Source organism: Pteropus vampyrus, unplaced genomic scaffold, assembly GCF_000151845.1.
Source record: "Pteropus vampyrus isolate Shadow unplaced genomic scaffold, Pvam_2.0 Scaffold182, whole genome shotgun sequence".
In the NCBI taxonomy this organism is placed as follows: domain Eukaryota; kingdom Metazoa; phylum Chordata; class Mammalia; order Chiroptera; family Pteropodidae; genus Pteropus; species Pteropus vampyrus.
In genome coordinates this window covers 3269421-3293629 of record NW_011888963.1, presented here as the reverse complement: position 1 = coordinate 3293629, position 24209 = coordinate 3269421, and the positions used below count along the sequence as shown (strand labels likewise).

General features: G+C 39.7%; 1 protein-coding gene across 2 annotated transcripts in view; it reads left to right on the top strand.

Annotated features, from left to right (window-relative positions):
• Positions 1-16765, top strand: part of RGS7BP (regulator of G protein signaling 7 binding protein) — a 98951-nt gene extending 82186 nt beyond the window's left edge. Inside the window, exons 4-6 of one of the 2 annotated variants that reach the window (XM_011371094.1) lie at positions 582-729; positions 3764-3834; positions 13593-16765. In XM_011371094.1, the coding sequence (XP_011369396.1) occupies positions 582-729; positions 3764-3834; positions 13593-13684 (311 nt within the window). In that variant the 3' untranslated portion in view covers positions 13685-16765. Of the gene's footprint in view, positions 1-581; positions 730-3763; positions 3839-13592 lie in introns of those variants that run through there. The other variant, XM_011371095.1, reaches the window with a different exon arrangement.
• Positions 16766-24209: the final 7444 nt, after the last annotated feature.

Genomic DNA, 24209 nt, shown 5'->3' with positions numbered 1-24209 from the left:
GAAGGTTGGAGAGCCAAAGAAATGAAAGGCAAGTCCATATATCTGCTGCTTTTCACAGATCAAGAGAGCCAGCGTCTGAATCAGAGAGAACAGCAGGAGCTCCCGTTCTTCCTGCTGGGCGTCACCTGCTCCTGGCCCTCTTACCTCCCCTTGCATCTGAGGACCAAAAGCAGCATGGTTTCACAGGCTGAATCCCTCCTCCCAAGCTAACCTGATCAGACTCACTAAGAATGGATAACAAAGCACCAACAGGCCATCAAAGACAGAGTCCTTACTTTTTCTTGATCTGCAGGTTGCATTGACTTCAAGCTACCTTTCCCAGAATGTTGCGAAAACATGCTATATACACACACATATATATTATATATGTATACACACATATTTATATATATATTTATACACACACACACACACACACACACAGACATAAATTATTTCAGTATTTGGAAAGTTATTTGCGTTACTGGAGCCTTTGATTCAAAGCATAACCAACCTTTTCAATGACATCTTGAGTATGCAACTTGCATTTATAATTTCTTATCCCCTTTTCTTTATCAATACCTGCAACCCCCATCCCTTAGGAAAGGAGCCTGGTGCGGGAACCAAGAGTTTGGATTGCAAAATTGAGGAGAGTGCTGAAACACCTGTTCTAGAGGACTCCTCATCATCCCCTGTAGAGATTCAGCAACATTCCTGGCAGGTTTCCACAGACATTGAGAACACTGAAAGGTAAGTGGGAAGTTACCCTAAATAGACAGCCAGTCCTCCTCCACTTAATACTCTTCACGGCTACAGAGAGTCAAGATTTTCTCTTTCAGATTCAGAAACAGAGCTCTCAGAAAACTGAGTCAAGAGAAGGTAAGGGGTCCATATCCAGCAGCGGAATGGTAGCGGAAGCTCCAATAGACACAGGCTCCCAGGCCTGTGCTCATCTCACTCCATCATATTGGGTCTCCATGGAAATGAAACGATGTGCTTCCTTGGAAAAGGAGAAAGTTGGATCTACATACTGTCACAGCTCATTCACTGGACTGGGTCCCCATATCGTGCAAAGCTGCCTCCTGTAGATTTTTAGATTTTAGATGTATGGAATGGCCTGCTTGGCTGCCAGTCAGTGGCTGAGCAGTCCAGTTCTGTCCAGTTCATAAATAGCTTTTCACAGAACTCCCTTCTCTTATTCTCCCTGAATGTAGCTGATGGTCCCTTAGTGGTCATAGTGAGTTAATGCATTTGTCTTAACAAGCAGTTAGTTGCTCACTGCTAGAGAGAGAGCTTCTTTCTTAGGAAGAAGATTCTACAGTGGTTCTATTTCACTTGGGGAAAGGGAGCAATGATAATAATAAGTGCCATGTCTCATTTAGATGCTAAAAATGCTATTCTGTGAGGCAGAAGGACGAGGTCCTTGTTTATTGGCCTTCACACTGATATTTTGTCCTTTGCTACTAATGTCCCCAGAGCCAGCACAAAGCAGCTGAATGGATACTAAGCAATTCCACTGAGTGCTCTGTGTGTATGGGGTTGAGTCATTGACAAGATAATGAACATTTTATTTTTTTTATTTTTAGAAATGTAACACACAAGGGCATTTATAGCCATTGTGGTTCTACTTTCAGATTGTAATATAATTCTAAAGCTAATTACTGAATTTCTGTGTTTATAGAAAATTGAAGCATGTGGTAATTATGTGCTATTAATAAAACTTGGATTTTGTATAAGCTCGGAAATCCAGCAACTCAAACAATAAAGCTGTTTGTCATGGTTTGATAGAACTATAGACAAATGAGGGAGTGATTTAGTTTAATTTCTAAAATGGAAAATGCTTTGCTCTATTCCCAGGAAGAAATATCTGCCAGAGTGCCATGGTCAGAGCATAATCCATCCGCAAAGGCTTTTTCCTTTTCATAAACCTTGCACAGAAGCTATATCTAAGCCCTGTAAGATTGTAGAAAGCAAGCCATGGCTGGCGATAAGAATAGGAGAACAGAACCCACAGAGCAGCAGTGTTTCAGTTCTGCAGAAAACCCTGGATTCAGGTTAAAGGAGGTGGGAATGACTGAGAGAAGGTGGCACATAGACCTACCTGTCTGAGAGGGTGGCTTCTTCAGCTCTTCTGTCTTTGTCTCTCTGCCCTAAAAGATCAATGGCTCTCAAACTGGGCTGCACATTAAAATCGCCAAGAGAGCTTTTTTAAAATGTTGATGACTGAGCCCCACCTAAACCAACTAAATCAGGCTCTCATAAGGTAATTCTCATAAGGGCTCCGCATAAGGTAATTCTCCTGTGCAGCAGCCAAGGCTGAGAATTAGTGCTTCCCAGGGAGACTGCGCCTCAATCTCACCTATTGCATTCCTATCCCTTTCCCACTTTGTGCCTCCCACCGTCCACCCATTCCATCTACCCTTGGGCATTTTACAAATGTACCTCTCACTTCGGGATGTTGGCCTTGCCCTCCTCCCTCTCCCTGACTTCTTCTAGAAATACCCTTTGGGGCTTATCAGCATGCAGTGCCCAAAAGTCACATCCTCACACCTGTAGGAAAGTATTCTGAATGTTTTTACAAGTGTATTTCTACATAGCCACAAGGTGGCTTTCCCCTCCTCTTCCAATCAGCTATTCCTGTGATAGAGTACCTTTTCATATTTTAGTCAATACTTGAGGAGGAGACCCCATGGGGTCTCCGATCTCCCTAAGGCAAGTAGTCCTCAACAGAACAGTTGTGTTTCATGAAATGGACCAAGGGATTTCAAACCTAAAATTAAATGATAGCTCTCTTTCCTCAAACGGCAGAAGAAACATAGGTTCATAGATAGCATTTCCTCGGCTTTAGGATTATCCTCGTTCCAAAATTTTCTTAAACCCTTGGTGCCTGCTATTGCTTGCCTAGAGTTAACTAAAAGATGTATCTGATTTTTGCTACTTTAAATGAAATCTATCACTATGTCCCAAGATTTCAAGAATGCTAACTCCAGTAGATGACCACCTGAACATGTGGGGAACAACTGTTCCAAAGATTTGAAAAGTCTAACTTGCCTCCTCCCCCAGACTAGAAGCTCCCTAAGATGTCACCCTACTCTACAGTTCTGTGGTTTTGTGATCATATATTCTCTGGGATGAAGGATGTTAGAGGTATGCAGTGTCAGACATACACACCCATGGCTAGAGGAAGGCCCAGCTGTCCCAGGTACCCTCTCTCTTCTCTGATGGCTTTAGAATTTGTCACACTCTCCCATCATTCCAAGTCAGTTTAATAAATGTTGGCCCTTGTGATGCTTAATACTTGTGTTACACTGAATTCTAATGGGGGTATATTTAGACAACAGCAAGTTGTCTACTTCAGTGTAACACAGGTACCTACACAACCACAACATAAAGCCATAGCGCACCATCATCCAGCCTCAGCTTTGCCAAGGGTACCCCTGTTATTGTAGTTGTGTGTCCTTCACCTCCTCTTGCAAATCTGCAGTATTGTCCTCATGGCCAGAGGCTCTTCTCTGATCTCGGCCAGGTCCAGCAGAAGGTAGAGAAGAAGGCTCCTACAGCAGAATGCCCTATGGAAATGTTTGCCAGAGTAGTTCCTTCCAGAACCAAACCATCTCAGATTTTTTTCTTATAAAAGCAGAATGAATTCAATATTTGACTGTTAGAAACTAGAGCTAGTACACTTAAGCACGGACTCTTGTCCTTCAGTTGTCTCGTAGAACAGACTGAGATTGCATTTCAAAAATTTACAGTTGATTATTTTTTCTTTTTATCAATTTTACAGAGACATGCGAGAAATGAAAAACCTTTTAAGCAAACTCAGGGAAACTATGCCTTTACCACTGAAAAATCAAGGTGAGTCTTGTCATTTATTTTGAAGCAGAGGATTTTTTTTTTTAACATGAAAATCTTGGAACTTGTTTCTAGAGAAAGTCAAGCAAGGTTTTCTTTTACACAAACACTAGAAAGCGTGTAGCATACATTTGTCTTTCCTTAAGAAAATATGATAATGAGAACGGAGTCCCTCAGGCGTATACAGTTTTGCCTAAGAATAGCCCAGATATACTCTGACCTCAAAAAAGACCCCTCCTCCACTGGCCCCACCAGTTGCAAACATTTATTTGTTGTCCATGCTGTGGAAAGCACTATACCAGGTGAGGCTGACACAAAAGGACTGGAGACTTGGCTCTTGCCTTTAAGAAGTTTACAGCCTAGTGGAAGACCAAATATTTATTTCTTCTTATAAATCACTATATCACAGCCACTATCCTAAATACTTTCGGTTATTAACTTATTTAATTCTACTAACACCTTTGAGAAAAAACCTATTGCTATTTCCCAATTTATAGGAAACTGAGGCACAGAGAGGTTAACTAACATAGCCAAGGTCACACAGACAGCAGAAAGGCTGGATGTGATCCCAGGCAGTCTATCTCCAGAACTATCCTATAATGGTATATACATCCTAACACATAAAGGGAAAAGGGATATTCACTAGAATATAAATTCGATGAGGAAGGAGCCTCTGTAAGCTTTTGTCAACTATTGTATCTTCAGTACTGAGAGCAATTCCTGGAACACAGTAGAATGAAACCCAGCATAAACAATAAACGTTTGTTAAATCAAGACCCAACTTTGCAGCTCCAGTGTCAGAAGCTATGTACAAAGGATGAATAATAAGCACTGCCACTAAGCATACATGGCTGGAGCAGCCTTAAGCGAAGCATAAGCTTCAGGGAGTAGTACATAGAGAATGGGAAAAGGATTTTTAGGAGGAGGAAAGAAACTCCTTTATTTCCACTGAGCAAAGCCTGGTCGAGAGGGAGCACAGGGTGCCGCCTGCCTCTGAGCAAGGAGGGAGAGGATTTGGCAGCAGAGATGGAGCACCTCTTGGCACATGGAGTAGCGAGGCAGAAGGTGGAGAAATGGAAGTAAGAACACCAGTCGAAGAGGCCCAGAAATCGGGTGGCCTGAGCTGAATGGGATGGAGGCAGTGTGTCTGAAAACAAAAGGCAAGGGATACGGTGCATCGGGGAACTTGAAGCATGCCCCTGAAGGGCCTGCTCGAGTCGCAGGTGCAGTGTTTTACTACAACATGTGACCACAGCATGCAAATTTGTTGCTAGAAACATCCATGGTGGCTGGGACCAGGGACCTGGATTAATGCTAGCCTTGGCTTTGGATGCTGGTGCTATCACTTACCAGCTTTATGCTCTGGAACAAGTTGTTTAACTTCTGGAAATTTCCATTTCCTCATCTCTGGAAAAGAGATAATAGTATCACTTAGTTCGAAGAGTTGTTTTAAGGATTAAGTGAAGCAATGCATGCCATATACCTACTTTAACCTTATAGAGAGCAAAAATTCAACAAATACTATATTACTGTTGCCGTTATTATTTACCAGCCCGGCCCAGCCAGCCCAGCTCAGGAAAATTCCAAATCATCATCCAATAGAACAACCCCTGTTCCCACTTGCTCTGAAGCTATGTATAGTGTCCATGAAAGGTTGATCTTGAGCCTGCAGATCAGAACATTGATCCCCAAGACTTTGGATTTGGGGCTCAAATCTGAAGCTATTCTCAGTTTCTTAATATATCTGGCAAGTCTACCTCCATCAACAGCACTTGGGCCTCTCACCGTACCTCACATTCAGCTGCCCAAGAAGATGACTGTCCAGGATGCCAGGATCTGAATGTGTGCCATGTAGCCTCTATTCTAAATCAAAGCATCCAAAACATTCCCTCTATGCTTAATGAAAATTCATCCAACAGTGTTTTAGCCATGCATTAATAGAAAAAGAGAAATTTCATTTTATTTACTTAGGACATTTTTATAATCATAGAAAGTATAATATAAATCTTTTTATAACTTTGTATTACTTTTATAAACAAAATTAATTTGATTTTAAATACATATTTTAAAATAGACTAGTACTAATTAAAGATTGATAATGTGAGTAAAAACGTGAATAAAACGGGAATGGTCATCCAAATGAATAATACCCAGGATTTGAACCCTGAATCCATCTGGGGAATGAAAAGGCAAAGGCAAGGAGATGCAAGAACTTCTTTAGGAGAGATGCAATAGGATTTTTAAATGAATTTTTAAAATTGAGGTGAAGTCTTGTGGATAATTTAGATTTCTTCATTTGTGAGAGAAATGAGAGCCTTTAGCATGTAAAGATACATTTCTTTTCTCTGCATGTTCAGTGGGTACTCACAGTATGTCATTATGAGTTGACCAGTGGGAAAAGGGGGATGTGAGTCTGGACTGGAGAATATGAGAAGGCCTGAGGGAAGGAGAGCAAGTCTCTTGAGTCCCTCTGGGAACATTTTTTAGCAGATGCATATGGCATCATTTTAATAAACAAACCAGCCAAATTCCTCTCTCTCTGACTGAGTATACTGAGATAGGCCATAGGGACTTTCCCATGACCTTTCTGGAATTCTTTCCAGGTAATTTGTTTATTATATAGGTTTAGGTTAATACATGCAGAAAATGATATGGGGTAAAATGCAGAAAAATTTATACCAGTTCTTTTCTGTAAGATCTAGTTGTCAAAACACAATACTAACTGGATGAAAACCATTATAGAAAGCCATCTGTTTTCTATCTGGCTTCTTATTTTCATTCTCTTTTTATTCCATTTATGTGTGTGTGTTTGAAGCAGAGAGGGGAAAAACGGGAAGAGATACTACCTCTGGTCCCCCTTTTTCCTTCCTCAAACCCTGATCATGAGAGAACCCTGCCAGGCAGGTGCTGGGGGAGCCCACAGTGGAAATGCTCAGATCCCTGTGTTCTCCAGGCTCCATCCTAGTCCTCAGATCAGGAACTGTTCCACATTTATTTTAGTACTTCAAGATTGAATCAGATCTTTCCCTCCTTCCTGCCACAATCAAAACTTGACTTAACAATAGTTTGCTTTAAATCAATTTTCAGTGGCAGATGAAGGAAGATGGCCAAAAGCAAGAATTTTAATGGTTAGTGATTACACCTTCATTTTAGCCAGGGCCTTTCTTTCCCATCCTTTCAGTTTAAGACTGAAGTCAAAAAGGTGAACAAAAGAAGGGCGAGCTACTCTTGTTTACTCCCAACAACGTCCAGATCTCCTGGCTCTCAGCCCACTGTTCTACCCACTGCTTCAGCATCTCTCTTGTCCTACATTATGGGTCACTGGCAGTGCTGTAGGGAGCTTCATTAATTATGATAGTCTTGCTGTGTCAAATGGATTACAAATGGAGCCACCAGTGGAGAGCCCACAAGGTCACTGACAAAGGTTAAAAAGAGATTGGAAAGTGGAGGACAAGCATTTTCTAAATGACAGTTGTAATCAAAAAACAAATTGACAGAAATAAATTAAGCCTGAAAGACAGGTTCACCTTTTCTAAAATTCTGACTTAATATGTGCTATGGGGTATGTTGGTGCATTCACTCTTGCCTAGAATTTGGTTGTTGATACCATTCATTGGAATCAGTCAGAAGTGGATCTGTCAGGAATTGGATCTGTTCTAGAATGGGTCACCTCCTGTGGACAGTCCTATACCCGACTAAATTGGATCTAGGAACAATTCCCCAGACTCATACCCCTGATCCACTCCCATCTGGACCCTTATATCCAGAATCAACCTAACCATGTCAAGCAGAAGAGTTCAATACCTGGCTGAAGAACATTGGGCAGTTACGCCACCTGCTAGTGTGGAGATGACCGTTCAGATCTTTCCCCCAGGGCCCCATGTAAGACTTTCTGTGCTTCAAGCTGATGCCTGTTATTCTGGGCAGTTTTACACATAGCCCCATATCCTTTGTAATCTTTGCAACCTTTTGTCCAAGATTCAGTGTGACATATATAATCCCTCTCTCTCCTCCAGTCTGATCCACATATCGTTGATCACCTATGAGTTTCTTAATGCATTATTCTGATGAAGTTGAGCCCCTACTCACAAAGTTAAATGTCTGCTCATTGACTAATAAAGGAAGCACAGGATTCCCACCCTAGCATCTGTTGTCCCTACCACTAACCAACATGTGATGGGCATCTATGATATGTCCAGTACTGTGCTAGGTAATGGGGATGCCTCTCCCTAGAAACTCTCCATCTCAATGAAACAGATTGGATGAGAACCATCTGGAAAGCTCTTTCATAATAAATGAAATGATAAATACCTCTCCTCACAGATATTGTGATAAAGTCTATAGGGTAGGACATATGAATTCTGGAAACATCTATTACACACATACGATATTGAAAAAGCAAAGAAATTAGTGCTTAGAACATAATGATGTCACAATAGTTAGACACAGGTTGCTACAAGAGCATATTGGATTCTCACCTAGCCAGATTGGGGCGGTGGCGGGGAGGGGCGGGGAGGCAGCATTGAGAATAGTTTTTTTGGAAAGTATTTGAGCTGAGATTTTTTTTAGGATGAATGAGAGTTAGTAAAAGAAAGAGATGGGGTGGCGGGGGGAAGATAGTCTAGATAGAAGATCCCGGATATGGGAAGGCATTTGGGGAGATGAAAGAACAGGATATTTTGATGAACTACAAGCAGTTCATTAGTTGGGGAAGTGGTTAGAAAAAAGGCGTGGGAGAGACTGAAGAGATAGGTGGGCCTATATCATTAAGGTCCCTGTAAGCCATGTTAAGAGGTTTGGACTTATCCTGAAGCCATTGGAGGGATTTAGTTAAGAGGTAGGGGCTATAATCCAAATGAGAAATGCCAGGGGATTGGAGAAAATGATATGACCAATTGGATGAGCTGCATAAGGGAAAAGGCAGAATTAAGGATGAAATCCAAGTGCAAGCTTGGGGAGCAGAGTGAATGATGGTGTAATTCACTAAGTTAGAGAGAACAGAAGGGGAGCAGCAGAGGCAGAGGGCAATTGAAGTTCTGGACTTGGGGGAACTTTGAGAACAATTCTCAGTGGTAAAGAGTATATGTACAAGTCTTATGCTGAGGTGAGACATGTAAACTGGGAGCACTGGGAATACAGATTTAAGCATCATCAGTATAATGGTTATTGAAACTCTAAGAGTGGTTGAAACCGCTCAAAGAGAGTGTGAATAGAGAAGAGTCCTGGAATACCAAAATTTCAGATTTGAGGGGAAAGAGCAGTTTACAAAGGGGACTGAGAAGAAAACCAAAAGAGCATTATGAAATACCAAAGGAAGTTGCAAGGAAGGAATGGCTAATAGCACAGGGTAGTTAAGCTAGATAAGAATTGAAAGTGTCCACAGCTTTTAGCAACAAAATAGTCACTGGTGATATTGGCAAAAGCAGCTTACTTGGAATTTGAGGCCTGGAAGCCTAATATAGGAGGGTTGAAGAGTGAGTGGGAAATAAAGAGCTGGGGCAGCAAGGGTAAATTTCTTAAGACATTTATAAAGAGCTGCTTATAGAATCGTAGGAAGACAAGGTTGGAAGCAGATAATGTGCCGAGGGCTACGGCAGTTCTTTACAGAAGGAATGGAAGCATGAAGGAATGCAGAAGCAAGGAACAGTCAGAAAATGCTTTGCAGGGAAAAAAAAAAAAAAATGCTTAAGCTAATCTTGAAGAAAGAATTGGCATTTCCCTAGAGAAAGACATGACATGTGTAAAGGCAGGTAGGCAAGGGAAGATATGGCCATAGTTAGGGAATTGTAAGTAGTTCTGTTTTGTACTGTCTCCTCCTTCATATGCCTGTCATTCCAGCCGGACTGGACTGGAATGACAGGCATATGAAGGAGGAGACAGGCATATGAAGTCATTCCAGCCAGACTTGGACCCAAATTCTGGCGGCCTTTGACCTTCATGTTTTTGTTCACACTGCTCTCCATCCAGAACGCCTACCCTCACTTCACCAAATGTCCAAGTTCTCCTCATCTCTTGTGGCCCATCCTGAATGCCAAGACCTTCATAAATTTTCCATGAATGTCTTCTTCCTTCTCCGCAACTTAGGAGTAATTTCCCCCCTGAGAATTCTCATAGCATTGTATTTGTATCTCTCTTGCAGAATTTCTACTGAAGTCTCATAGTTACTCAAGGAAAGATCCTTGAGGCCAAGGATCATCCTTCTATTAGGACCCATCAGGTATTAACCCCAGTACCTAACAGAGAGCCTTGCACTTAGCAGGCCTCTGGTTCTCAAAGTGTGGTCTAGGGACCAGCAGGTCTGAAAACTTATAAGAAATGCAAATTATCTGCCCCAACCCCCACCCCCTACTGATTCAGAACCTCTGGAGGTAGGGCAGCAATCTGTGCTTTAAGAAGCCCTCAGATGATCAGCCAAATTGGAGAGCCACTGGGTTAGCTGAAGGTCTCCTTTTTTTGTGTTCTGGAATAGAAATTTGTCATCTGCAGTTCTATTCTAAGCACCTCTCTTGACCTTACCTGAGAACGTAGCTGTAAACTCAAACGCTCGGTTTATTATTTGAAAACTTATTTTTATGTCCCTCTGTTTCTTAACATATCATCTATATAAGACATCTTTTATTAGCAAAAGAAATTTGAGCAGTAGAGACATGGCATCAGTGGGCCTACTCTCCTTTTTTTTCACTTTTTCCTTTGCTTTCCTTCCTTCCTTTCCTTTTCCACTTTTCATATTCACATTTAAAATTGTCCTAGATTACAGTTCTCTGAGAGTCTATACTTCAAAGAAAAAATGCTACAAAAGCCTCAAACATTTGCAATAAAAAAATCAAAAATTTCCCAATAAGGTCAGGTGGCTTAGCCCAGAAAGTTTAGAATGAGTGGAAAAACAGTCCATTTTGTTCCCATTCTTTTGGCAACCCATCACTTCGCAGACAGGATTTCAATCAATGTGGAAAGACATCTTTCCTTGGAGTTGAATTCACTTCAAACTATTCCAGACATGCTTACCACTCCGGGAATTTCAGCATTTACTGAAGGTGTCAGCTCCCTATGGTGTAGAAAGCTGCTCTGAATTTCGGCCAAAAATGTGTGAGCTGTTGTGTCACCTCAGCCTTAGGTGATGAACAGACAAGCTCTGGGCTAGGCAAAGGTGTCACAAATGCTCAACAAAGATGCCCCAAACCAGCAGTCACCTTAATAAGCAGTCTGCTCTTTGCTTAACAACCTAGTGCTTTCTCATTAATCCTAACACTTCCTATTCACTTGTGAGTGCTATATATGCTTGTGTGTGTGTGTGTGTGTGTGTGTGTGTGTAGCACTCACAAGTGAATATATATACATGTATATGTGTGTATGTATATATATAGATAGATAGATAGATAGATAGATAGATAGATAGATAGATAGATAGATGAAAAGAAGACTGAGTGAGGAGAATTTCAATAGCACAAAAGGTTTTTGATTCACTGTAATGAATGCATAGACACAAGGGTCAGACTTGATAGGAATCTCGTAATATCTGTATAATACCTGTGTGCTTTTAATATGTAAAAAAGAGAGAACAGGAGCAAACATGGCACCACAGCAGACATAGATACAACCTTGTGGCAGACATTTCTTCATCTAGCGGGAACCACACACATCAGAATTGCATTTTATAACATATAAAATGGTAGGTCACTTCCCAAATCTCTTAAATGGTTGGAGAAAAGTAAGGATATATAGCAATTCAGTCTTAAAGAAATAGAAACACAAAGATTTTTTTGTCCCTATAAATATCTTCCTAGTTTTGATGATTCTGTTCCAAGGAAGCATTGAATTCCAGATAAACTTGAGTTTCAGGAAGTGTAGTCAGTATTGAAAGAGATACTGAAAGGTAAAATCTTATACCCTTCAGAGTCTGCTATATCTTTGCCATATCCAATAAGGTTACATTCATTGCTCACTGATTTTTTAAAGAAGAATCCCAAAAATGGTGAGAAAGTGAATTATCTTTCTTTTCCAAATATATTATGATTCATCTCTGAGAGGTTATCCTTAGAAATCAGGCTCAGATATGATATCTGACATTGTTTTCATTATCTTAACTATTTGGGGCAAGTTTAACTGTAAAAGAGAGATGTCCTATTTTTAGCTCTCGAAATGTTGACATCTAGATTATAGTGAATTATATTTCACTATGGAAGGACAAAGAGAGTCTTTTTTCCTCCATGTTAGCAGAATATGACTTTAAAGAGAGGACTTTAATCTGAGGAGACTGGGAGAGTTGACTGTGTTTGATTAACTTGATGTGCCCAGCTGGGGCGCCTGCTTTCTTCCGGAACTGACTCCAACTTGCTACTCTAGTTCCATTTAAATGTATAACATAGTGTTTACCATTCTCAGGAACACTGTCACCTTGGTGGATGATGCTAATTTACTTAAAAATATGACATAAGAAGAACCTTTGGAGAAGGCCGGGGTGAAGCCTGGGCACTTGGATGACACAATTTATGTAAGAGGACCAGGAAAGTCAGGACTCATTTTTGTCCTTGACAGTTTCCTGAGTGTCTAGGCTCAGTAAGCATAAAAACTAACCTTCATCTACAAACCACTTTTATTGAGGTGGGGCACATTCTTTACTTTATGCCTGTCTTCATCTAACTCCCAATTCTGGGCTCTTTCCCAAGGTCCCATCTGCTCAAAGTTAGGATGGGAAAAGGAGGGAGTTCCCTAGCTCTACTCTGGGAGAGCAGTACACCTAGTCCTGGCAGAGTTTAGGTCCACAACAATTGCCAAAACCAACCTAGTGCCTGTCTGATCAGGCCCTAGCGCTGCCCCAATTGGCAGTTTCCAGGTTATTTCCTTGTGGTCCTTCTTTAGCCTCTGGGATCCCCCTGGCCAGTTCTGCTCCAACAGGATATTTCTACCACCCTCTCCAGACTACACTATTTCCTAAAAACCCAGTTTATTAAACCGGATTTGGTTTACCAGCTTATTTCTTCCTCTACTTGTCATCATGCTAAAAATTTTAAATCAAAACTTATGAATTCAATAGCTGGCAATCTTCTTTGATTGCTCTGGTTACAGAAATCTGTAGAAAGTGCAAGGGAAAGACTCAACCAGAAATAGCTGACACTTCTTCCTGAGGCATGATGTAGATGAATGGAGAGAAGGCATTTGTCCTATGTAAAGGGAAATAGTTAACAACAGCTGAGTGTTTCCTCTGGGCTAGGTGCCAAGATATCTACCCAAGCTATATATTTTTCATAGATTATTTCATATTTAACCCTCATCTAAGTATTATTAAACTCTGTTTTACAGAAGGGGAAACTGAAGCTTGGTGAGCTTAAGTTACATGTTCAAAGTCACACAGCTAGTAAATAGCAGAGGCAAGTTTACAAAAAACACCAACCTTACTCCAAAGCATGGGCTCTTTCTCAGAAGCTATACTTCTCCCACCTGGAAGATTGCCTAAACAGTTAAAATGTAATTCCAAGCGGTGGTTCTCAACTGAAGGCTGTTTGCCCCTCCCCCAGGGAATATTTGGCCATAGCTGGGGACATTTTTGGTTGAGGAACGCGACTGGCATAGTGAGTATGGCCCAGCATGCTGCTAAACATCCTACAGTGTTCAGGATAACCTCCAACAAAGAATTATCTGGTCCAAAATGTCAATAATGATGAGATTAAGAAACCTCCATTCAAAGGATGGTAGCTTTTTAAAGCCAATTTATAAAAAGATTTGGTCTGTACTTCATTCATATGTACCTTGTCTCCTCACAGATGACAGCAGCCTTCTAAATCTAACTTCCTACCCTCTGGTTAGAAGACGGAAGAGAAGGTTCTTTGGGCTATGTTGTCTCGTCTCGAGCTAGACCCCTGGGAAGACCTGAAAAAGTCGCAGAAGCTGAGGACCTCCAGACAGCTGAACCACAATTATTGGTTTTTGACTATGTTTTCTAGCTTCCTTATTTTTTTTTTATCTGCCTCCCCTTCCCTTTTAAATGATTTTACATTTGAAAGGAGCTGCTGTCAAAAGAAAAAAAAAGATTAAAAAAGCAGGCTGTTTTTAAAAGGATTTTTAAAGCTGACATTGTGCATGTCTGCTCTACACCATACCATGACAGATGCAAGAATTATAATTTTTAGATTAAAGGTTTTTTTTAATGTATTATAAAAAGAAAAATTACTTCATATATAATAATATATCTATAGCTCTTGCTGATCTCATGTTAACAATTGATCATATATGGAAGAAGTCTTTAAACATAGAAATCTATTTAAAACTGAAAAACTGTTAAAAATCTGATCTATTAATATCATTAGAAATAATATTATAATCAAACATACCACCTTGCCTATTGCTTTCTCTGCTTTCATTTACATTTAGTCTTCCATTCTGTCAGAATCTAAGAGCTTCAACAGAAAAATATTTTAATTTATAATGCAACAAAAACCATATATGAAAAGTATTGAAATTTTGTAAATACACAATAATCCTAATACCTTCGTACAATGCATATGGGCAACTAATTTCCTTTTGATCCAATGGTGTCTTTTTCAGCTTTTTGGAGAATGAAGTAATCCAGTTAGGAAATGATGTAGTGATATATACAATTACCCTCAAATGTAAAATTGAATATTATCACATTTTGTTCTAATTGAAATCTGAAGCATGATGTCTGCACATCAGCATAGTGTTAACTCTTTTAGGGCATGCTGGAATTAGCTCAGATCATAAAAATATTTAACATTTTACATTGTTAATAAAATCTTTTTAGTTAAGCTAAGCTTGTCTCATTTTAGATGACTATGCAGATATGACTTTTCCAGTGTGTACTTGGTGTCTTTTATGCTCAGAATCTTGAAAGCAGGACACATGAAGCAATACTATATTTTAGAAAGGAGGAAGCCACATGCTTTGTTTTTCTGCTCACAGCTTTGTTGTGATCTTCCTCCACTAAATCTGTAACATGGTCCAAATTTTGGTATATTTTCCCCCTGCTCTTCCTTTGGCGCATTTCCCAGACAGAATTTCCCATGGGCTGAGAGATCAGGCCTTTGGACTTCTTTTCTTGTTTTCCATAGTCTGAAAAATCCTAAAGTCAGACAAGAGGTACCAGTGTCTAATGCAATAAAAGAATGAGTTAGATGCCTAGAAGTGGTTTATCCAAGACGCATTTTTAATCCCAACCCTGTAATTTCTCTGTACTTAGGTGCACAGGCTTTTATATGTCCACCAATATTTGACCTGAAAATTAGATATATTAAAGCCTTTAGCTTTAGTGTAGATGAAAACAGGTACAGACAAATTACTGGAATAATTATTGTATTAGGTTGAATTTTATGAAATTGCTGACATTTGACTGTTTTGACCTAAAAAATGGTAATTTTATATACTTCAACCTAATATCTGATGTTGTGGGAATTATCCTTGGAATTGTCTTTTAGATTTTTTGATTGAAAGCGAAAGGATTAAAGGGTTGGAAGAGATCTCAAAAGGCTATGCAGGTCTCTATTTAGATTACACTAGCTGGCTATTGGCCTTATTCTTAGAGTTTAGAGTTGTGTTCCAATGAACTGGTAATTGATGCATAATTTTAGATATATCTGGCTTCATATAAAGAAGTACTCTTGAAAATTATATGAGAAAATCACAATTTTCAAAATCAAACTTGTAAAACAGTTGTGAGAATATGCTATTTAAAGACTCCTCAGGTGAATACTCCCAGGCAAAGCCGTAACCACTCCCTGATTTACCTGGTATTCAAACCCTGATTTTCATAAATCAGGTTTGATTAAAGCTTAATATCCTTTCCTGAATGCAGTTCATTTTCACCTTCTGAGGTTAATTAACTTCAGGTCCTTTGTTTTAGAAATTATGAGGTAGCCCAGTTTGGCACGTTCCCAGCTCCTGTCTCTGCCCAATCCCATCTTTATACTATATTAAACCTCTAGCTTCATTCTAGTTCCTATTAATCCATGCAGAGTTATTAACTGATAATTCCAACCTTGGTGTCCAGCACGTTCTTCTAAATGCCTGGCCTAAGTCACTTCTGCTTGGTTAATTTGTGCTCACTCGAGCCTTAGTCTTGGCGTGAAAGTAACACTTACCTGCCATGCAACTGTCCTTTGCACAACTGAAGACTGTTAATAAATTCAGGTCTCGCCTCCATGTTTGGGAGGGCTATAGTAGCATTTCATGGAGATGGGGATTTGTCTAATTCCTTAGCTAGGCTTTCCATATCTAAGGGAAATAAATTCAGCTACTTTATCTTTTATTCATAGTGCCTGTTTCCCAGCCTCTGATCAGTTTTGTAGTTCCCGTAGACACACTCCAAGATTTATAGGTCTTTTTTTCACTAACAGTTCCTAAAATTAAATTTAGTGCTCAAAGTCCTGATAACCTATGCTGGCACATAGTTGCAATAGGTAATTCACTATCTCCCATTAGATAGGCCACTGCATCTCTGTAGGAGCTGACCCTACCCTCCTCTCACCTACCAAAGGACTTTCTCAGGTGTTGTTCCATGAGATAGAGCTCTCCTGTCTCGGCTTCCCACTGGTACTTTGATTTTAGATGAGCAATAACACTGAGCTGATCTCTAGAGATAAGGAGAGAACACTGAACCCACTTTGTTGCATGTACTCACATGCTTGAAACAGGAAAGGACGTGAACTTTTTCTGGCACACAATCATCCATTTTACCACTCTATTTTTAATAACCCCATGTTGATTTTTTTTTCCCTTCAGATTACAGAGGCAATACATGTTCTTTGTGGGAAATCTGAAAAAATACCACCGAGTACAAAGAAAATAAAACTCACCAGAATCTCACCACAGTCACATTGTTTAAAACCACATTTCCAAGCTTTTAAATCAGTCATTGGTGGGGCCCAAAGGCACTTTTGGATAAGGTTTATAAAGAAGTGTCCACAAGGCCAAGGCATCACTTTAAAAAATCTGTCCACTAATGTTTTGCACACATCTAAGAACAGATTCACGGCACACCTCTGGTTGTGCCACTGTCCAAGGATACAAAGAAGAGTTTAGAAGTAGCGCAGCCCTGATGCCTCCTCTGATGAAAGCTCTTGGGGGAAATTATAAAACCCTGCCAGATCATTTTGTTCCTTGGTGCTCCTTGTAACGTTGGGATACTTACTGTTTGGCAATACTGCCACCTACAGAAAGCTGAGCTTCAGAGTGAGAGGGGAAAACCAACACAGAGTATTAAAAAACATCCTATTTATTTTACACAGCAAACAAATGGGCCAGATTAACAAAGATCCCAATGGAATTTCAGACTCTAGAAGTCTCGGAGTTGAAAGGATTAAGGGTATCATCCAGACTTACTTCCCGCCCCACATGCATACCTAAGCAAAGTCTGTCATTTCTTTCTGTTCTAGAATGTCACCAAATGCAAAATGCTCAACTTTCAGGTAACTACAGATAGGATGAGAAAAAGCAGTGATGCTATTGGTCCAAAATAAATCATTAGAATTAAATATAAAGTCCAGAAATAAACCCGAGAACATAGAAAAATTGAGGACATTTTGAACCCATGAGGAAAGGTTGGATTATTAAGTAAATTATATTGGGATAATGGGTTAGCCATTTCTTGGAGGAAATATTAGATCTATGCCTCATAACTTTCACCAAAGTAAATTCTAGGTGCAGTAAAGGTTTAAATGTTAAGGCACATAAATAAACATAGAAAAGGACTAGCAGGCAATATTAGTGAATATTTATGTAATTTTAGTGTGGAAAAAAGCCTTTCTAAGCATGACAGTAAAGGAAGAGTCCACAAAGGAAAAGATAGATTTAACCAATTAAAAATGCAAAACTCCTATACAGTAAAAAAATAAACCAAATTAAGAGAAAACAAAATTTGCAATATATGCAGCAAAGAGTATAGATCTCTAATTTATATCAAGAGCTTAAACTGCACTACTCGGAGTTTTCATGATCTACAATCCCCTGCCTAATCAAATGTTCCCATTTCATTCTTTTCTTCTTATTACACTTTTTTCATTATAGCTTATTGAACTGTCTATATCCACTAAACTGGAAGTTCAGCAAGGCAGCAACCATGTCTACTTTGCTTACTGTTATATCTTCAACACCTAACAGTGCTAGACACAAAGCAAATACTGAAAACATTTATCGAATGAGTGAATAATGAATGCATGAATAAATAACATTTTATGACACAAAAACAATCAAACTTTCTAGTAGAAAACTGAGCCAAGGACACAAACTGGCAATGTATCATAAATTTAAATAATGCACTAATAATAAATGTGAAAATATTTGAATATATTGGTAATCAAAAATGAAAATTATTATAATCTACTCCTTTGTATGTATCAAAAAGGTAAATGATACAAAGAATTAAAGTGCCCAGAGACAGAAGGAAGTGTGGAATTGAGTGTTCACTTATAGAGTCAACAAGAGTATAAATTGAGTCGACTTTTCCGGAAAATATTTTGGAAACATATTTTACATGTATTCCAAGTAATACCACTGAGAAAGATTCTCCTTAAAAAGGTAAAAAAAAATGAACTAAGATACATTCATTCATTATTCAAAAAATATATGCGAGAAAGGATGTTTATAGTAGCATTATTTGGAAGAATGGGAAAAATGTAAATAAGTCTATGGTATAAGGTTGGTTAAATATAGTATATCCTTTCAATGGAATACTGTACACCAATTAAACACCATATGTATATTTATGGAAATGAATAAGCTATGTTGTTAAATGAAAAAAAGTTTACAGAAGAAATCTATAGTGTGATTCCATTTTTAAGATATGCATATACATGTGTGCATTAAAGAGTCTGAAAGGATATTTGCTAAAATGTTAACAGCATTTATCTCTGGGAGGTGAGACTTGGAGTAATTATATTTTCTTTTTGCATATCTGTAATTTCTGAATTTTCCACAATGAGCATGTAGTATCTGTATCATTTTTCAGGGAATAAACAGTAATGTTCACAATATATATTAAAATAAAAAACACGTTACAAAACAGTATGTATAGTATGATACAATATTTGTAAAAAAGAAAATTATATATAAATATATCTATGTATGTATATATATGCATAAGAAAGCTAGAAAGACATACATTACATGTTAATAGTAGTTACTCATGGGTAGTGGGATTATGGGTGATTATTTTTTCTTTTTGCTTTTCTGTGTTTTCTAATTTTTCTACAATGAATATGTATTACTTGTGTAATAAACACTAATAATAAACATTTTTAAAAATGAAAAGGTGACAGAGACATTGTGACTCACTACTCGCCCTCATCCTTCCCCTCCCCCCACTACACCCTTGACTTTGTCCCTGTCACTGTGGACAGTGGAGATATGGAGAAGAAACACCACACATCATAACTTTTGAAGATGGGGACAGAGGTATAAGGTATCCTTATACCTCTGGGAGGGAGGAAGGGAGGGAGGACACTTGAGGGAGCTGGCAAGCACACAGCACATGCTGGGGAGGAAAGAAAGGGATGAAGGAGGTTAGGAAAGGAGGGAGGGGAAAAGGTAAAAGAAAGAAGCAAGGAAAGGTTACAACAGGCTTTGGGAACTTTTTCACTCACAATAACGATGTCTAAATTTAGCTCAGCTTTCTGCTACAACAAAACAATTGAGTTAAATACTTTTATTTTCTAATAAAATGATAATATATACATGTCTAGAGAGACATCTAGAAATTAAATTCTGACAGGAATGTGTCTATCCCAAGGAGTTTTTCAAAACGTGAACTTTGCTAATGATCCAGGGCTGTGCAGTACAGCCCAGAGTGACACAGGCTTTTGTCTGAATCTCAGGTGCTCTGCAACCCAGTACACAGCTGTGGCTAGCAGTTTCAACATCCATTCTCTCCATTTTTTCCTTTAGTAACAGAGACCCCCAAATTTCAGCAAGATATTGGCCACCTAAAGTAAAGACTCCATTTCCCAAGCTTCCTTGGTCTTAGGCTATATAACTGAATTTTGGCCAATAAGATATGAGTGGAATCGTGCAATTTCCAGTTAATATCCCTAAAATTAGGGGCATGCCCACCCAAGCTCTTCTTTTCTCACTAGGCTGCAATGAACATGACTGTGAGAGCTGAAACAACTGTCTCAGACCCAGCACGAAGATAACAAACATGCCTTAGCAGATCTATATCACCTATCTCCATACAGTTATCTGCTAAATTATTTAATTAATAACGTGAATCTTTGTACAGAAAAACTTGTTCACTAAATCAATTAACTTCTGTAAGCCTCAGGTTCCTCCAAATAAAATGGAAATAATAATATCAACATTCCAAAACATTCAATCTAATAACTGTCCAATTACTTGCCTCGTACCGAAGCTCACAGTATTTCAGAGGTCTGCCTATACATCCTGAAAGTTAATACCCAGTATTTCAAGATCTCCTCTCTTTTAAGAGGCTATGCCACACTCTCTTGGGATGGCAGCATCTGCTTGGTGAAATATGTGTAGGAAGAGTAGACCCAACAGTCATGTTTTCACTGACATACCTCCATTACTATAAAGTGGGGCACTTGGTTTTAGGCAACGTTTGTAGGATTCCCACGTCACTAGATCAGACAGACACTCTATGAGTCTATGGACTGGTGCGGGCTGAAGCCCTGCCTACAGTAATGGCAAACCCGTACCCAGGAAGCAGGTTAACTCTAGTCAGGGTGGATGTAGTCAACTTGTCACTATGTAGCAGGCTGTTCTCCCCAAGGAATGGTATTGAATCAAGGCACAATATCAATCTCTGTTGTCAACAGACTGGATATTCAGCAGTGGCTGTAAATAAGCTCACCTTGGTTAGAAAAGTTTGCATTAGTTTCTTATTGCTGCTGCTATAACAAATTACCACAAACTTAGTGGCTGAAAATGACACAAATTAATCGCTTACATTTCTAGAGGTCAAAAATCAGTTCCACTGGCCTAAAATCAAGGGGTCAGCAGGCCTGCATTGCTTCTGGAGGCTGTAGAGGAGAATCTATTTCCTTTCCTTTTCCGGCTTCTGAAGGCCTTCTGCATTCTTTGGCTCGTGGTCCCTTTCTCCATTTTCAAGCCAGTAGAGTAGTGTCTTTCTTATTTTTAATTCCCATTCTCTCTCCCTCCCTCCCTGACTCCTACTTCCATCATCACATATCCTTCCTTAACACTGACTCCTCTGCCTCCCTCTTATAGAACCCTTGTTTTTACACTGGACTCACCCAGATAATCCAGGATAAATTTCTCATCTCAAGATCCTTAATATAATCAGATCTGCAAATTCTCTTTTGCTAAGTAACATATTTACAGGTTCTAGAGGTTAGAAGGCGAACGTCTTTTTGGTGGCGGGGCGGGGGGCGGGGCAGGGCAGCATTATTCCCAAAGCCAATGCTGTTGGACCCATTCATGGCCTTCACCTCTGCCGGGATCAGCTTTTTGAATGGAATGTTATTCTCTGCTGCAGATAGCTGCCTTTTTCTAAAAGTCTAAGGGTCTGTGCTGTGACTCTTTTATTGGAGTTTGTCAGAGTCTCCATAGCATCCTTTTATACCCCACATACCTCTAGTACATAGCCTCTGCCAGAAGACATGGTCCAAGTGACAGGACTCTTATGCTGAAACCTGAACCTGCTGCAGGGCCTCTTCTTGTTCTGGGACCCACTTAATACTAACACTCCTAGCACTACCCAAACAATAAGTCAGAGCTCTACCCCAAGTGTGAAATATGCTGCCTTCGAAACCTTCAAAGACTGACCAAGCCTCGTGTTTCTTTCTTAGATAGGAGATGCAAGGTACAGTACTTTGCTTTTACTTTGAAGGGGATGACCCAGCATCCCCCAGACCATGGGACTCCTAAAAACTTCACTGATGGAACCAGCCTCTTAATTTTTGTAAGGTTTATCCCCCAATCCTCTGGAGTCTGTATCTTACCAAGGCATGTGGAGTACTCACCACTTCATGCCCACCAAGTCCAGGTAACATGAAGTCGTTAACATAGTGGACAAATGTGATGTCTCCTAGAAAGAACACTTAGACCAATAGGATCTGACTATGCTGTTGTGAAGCATAGTGAGGTCTTTTAGGGACAGAGAAGCCGAGTTCCAAAAGGTCGTCTGAAGACATGGAGTTATGTTAAACCCCAGGTACCCAATCACTCGATGATTAAAACAAATATTATACAGTGAGAACATAAAGTGCTGTAGACATGTGAGGTCTACTAGAGGTAGAGAAGTCTGGTTCCAAAAGGTCATCTGAGGACATGGAGTTGGGCCATACCACAAGTACATGGCTGCTAAGTAATAATACTGCACAATGAGTACATAGAGTTCTATTTCCTATGTTCTCATTGTTAGATAAAAGCCCAATCTGGCATAATTTGTAACAGTGTCCATGCACTTGCTGGTTGTTAAAACTTATCCAAGGCTTGCAGGGATTTCCTCTCCACCTGTCCCTAGTAAAACCTCTGCTGGGGACACTTAAGGATAGTAAATTTGTTGCATGGAAGCTAAAAGTAGCAACCATCATTAGGGACCCACAGCATCTCTAGAATCCTGATCCTCTTTAAATTTCTTGTATCTTTTTCTGTCTAACAAAAGACAATTAGTAGAGAGCTTTGGAACTGTGTTAAAGTCTCATGACACATACCTGAGGCTGTATTAATCTGATCTAGTAAAAATACCACATTGGGACTTCTTAGATAAGTTTGTGGCAGTAAACTTCAATTGCCACAATCCATCCAATTTTTGAAGGAGCCAAACTGGTGAATTAAATGGGAGATATAATAATAACCACCACCTCTGATTCTCTTTTATTATCCTTGATTTATAATGATTTTTTGATTAACAGCCTTGGTGAAGATGGAAGAAATTTTCAGGAACTTCCACTTAGCTTTTCCTACCACAATAACTCTCCCTTCACATGTCAAGAAATCAATATGATGCCAACTGGTAGGTATGTCCATAAACTCATGTTTGGGAACTAGAGAAATGATTACCAAGGGGGTCCATAGACACAGCTGATCCACTGCGAGGCAGATCTGGGCCAGGACTCCACTGATGATCTTATTCCCATTTGTTCCACCCTTGATAGATGCTGGGTCCCTAGGTATCACTGTCAATTCCGACTCTATATCTAAAGCCCTTGAAATATCTAGATATTCTTCTTTCTGCATCTTTTGGTTACCTAGGCTAATGGCCAGAGACCCCTTTAAGGAAGGACTAGAGGAATCACTACCATATAAACTTTGTAAGTCCTGCAGGGATCATCTTAATGTCCATGCAGCTTCTATTTCAGGTTTGGATAACTGTCTCAGGTCTGGAAATTAGGTAAGAAATTGTTGCTTTCCTTTGATGAAGCTGATGTCAGCCTCATGCTCATTCATGTTTGATCTCTTCACTTGTCTTACCCCTGGGGATAACATGATCACCATATTAGCCATCTCCAAATATCCCTATACAGAGGCTGTAGGTCAGCCTCTCCTGCTGCCGTTCTGACTTTCCACCTATTACAGTAACTATGCCCACCTTGCTCCTAACGATTATGAGCTCTCTTCTGGCCTTTGCTAATCCAGGATCCCATCATCCCCATTGCCACTAGGAGCCTAGTTCTATAATAGCATCTACAATGAGCCCTGGCCTATAGAGGATGGATACCACCATTTCCTTATTGATGTTGCTGTTCTCATTAGCATATTCCTTATTGCCCTGGAAAATAAAGTGTTCTTTGGGTCTTCCCAAGGAACAGAGTCAGCTGATGAGTTTTCTAGTCTCATAGTGGATCCTTTCCAGCAAATTTCTTCCTCTACACTTTGCCATGGGAGTCTGGTATCTCGACTTGATTTAACATGACCCATTATTTTTTTTCAAGCTTCCAAGTACCATATTAAAAGCACCTTCCAGGGCCCTTACTAAAGTTTTAAACACTCTTATGAAAGAGTGTCTTCATATCTATCTGTTATACTCTGTCACCCCTTGATCCAGCAGCCTTTCATTCCACTTCTAGGCATGCTCTATCAGTTTCTGCTGTCCACGTGAGTCAGCTCCTTTGGTGTGTAATCCGTCACCTGCCTTCCTAAGCCCAGCACTTGAACATTGTCCACCTGACCCTAGTTATTGATTTACAGCCAGAAAATGAAATGGAGGCAGATCTTAAAGAAGACTGGCATTGTTTCATGAGGCCCCTGTCTCATTTGAGGTGTCTGCATCATCTTAAAAAGGGTAGCTAGGGACTCTATATCCCACAAAATGGAGTATTTGCAGTTCCAGAGGGTTCAGAACAATCTGGGGATTGAATATGCTCACATGAAAACACTCAGAAGTTCCCTTTCCAGATTTCAAGGAAGATCTCTGGGTATTGAGGATTCAGTCTGCTCTGAAATTCTGC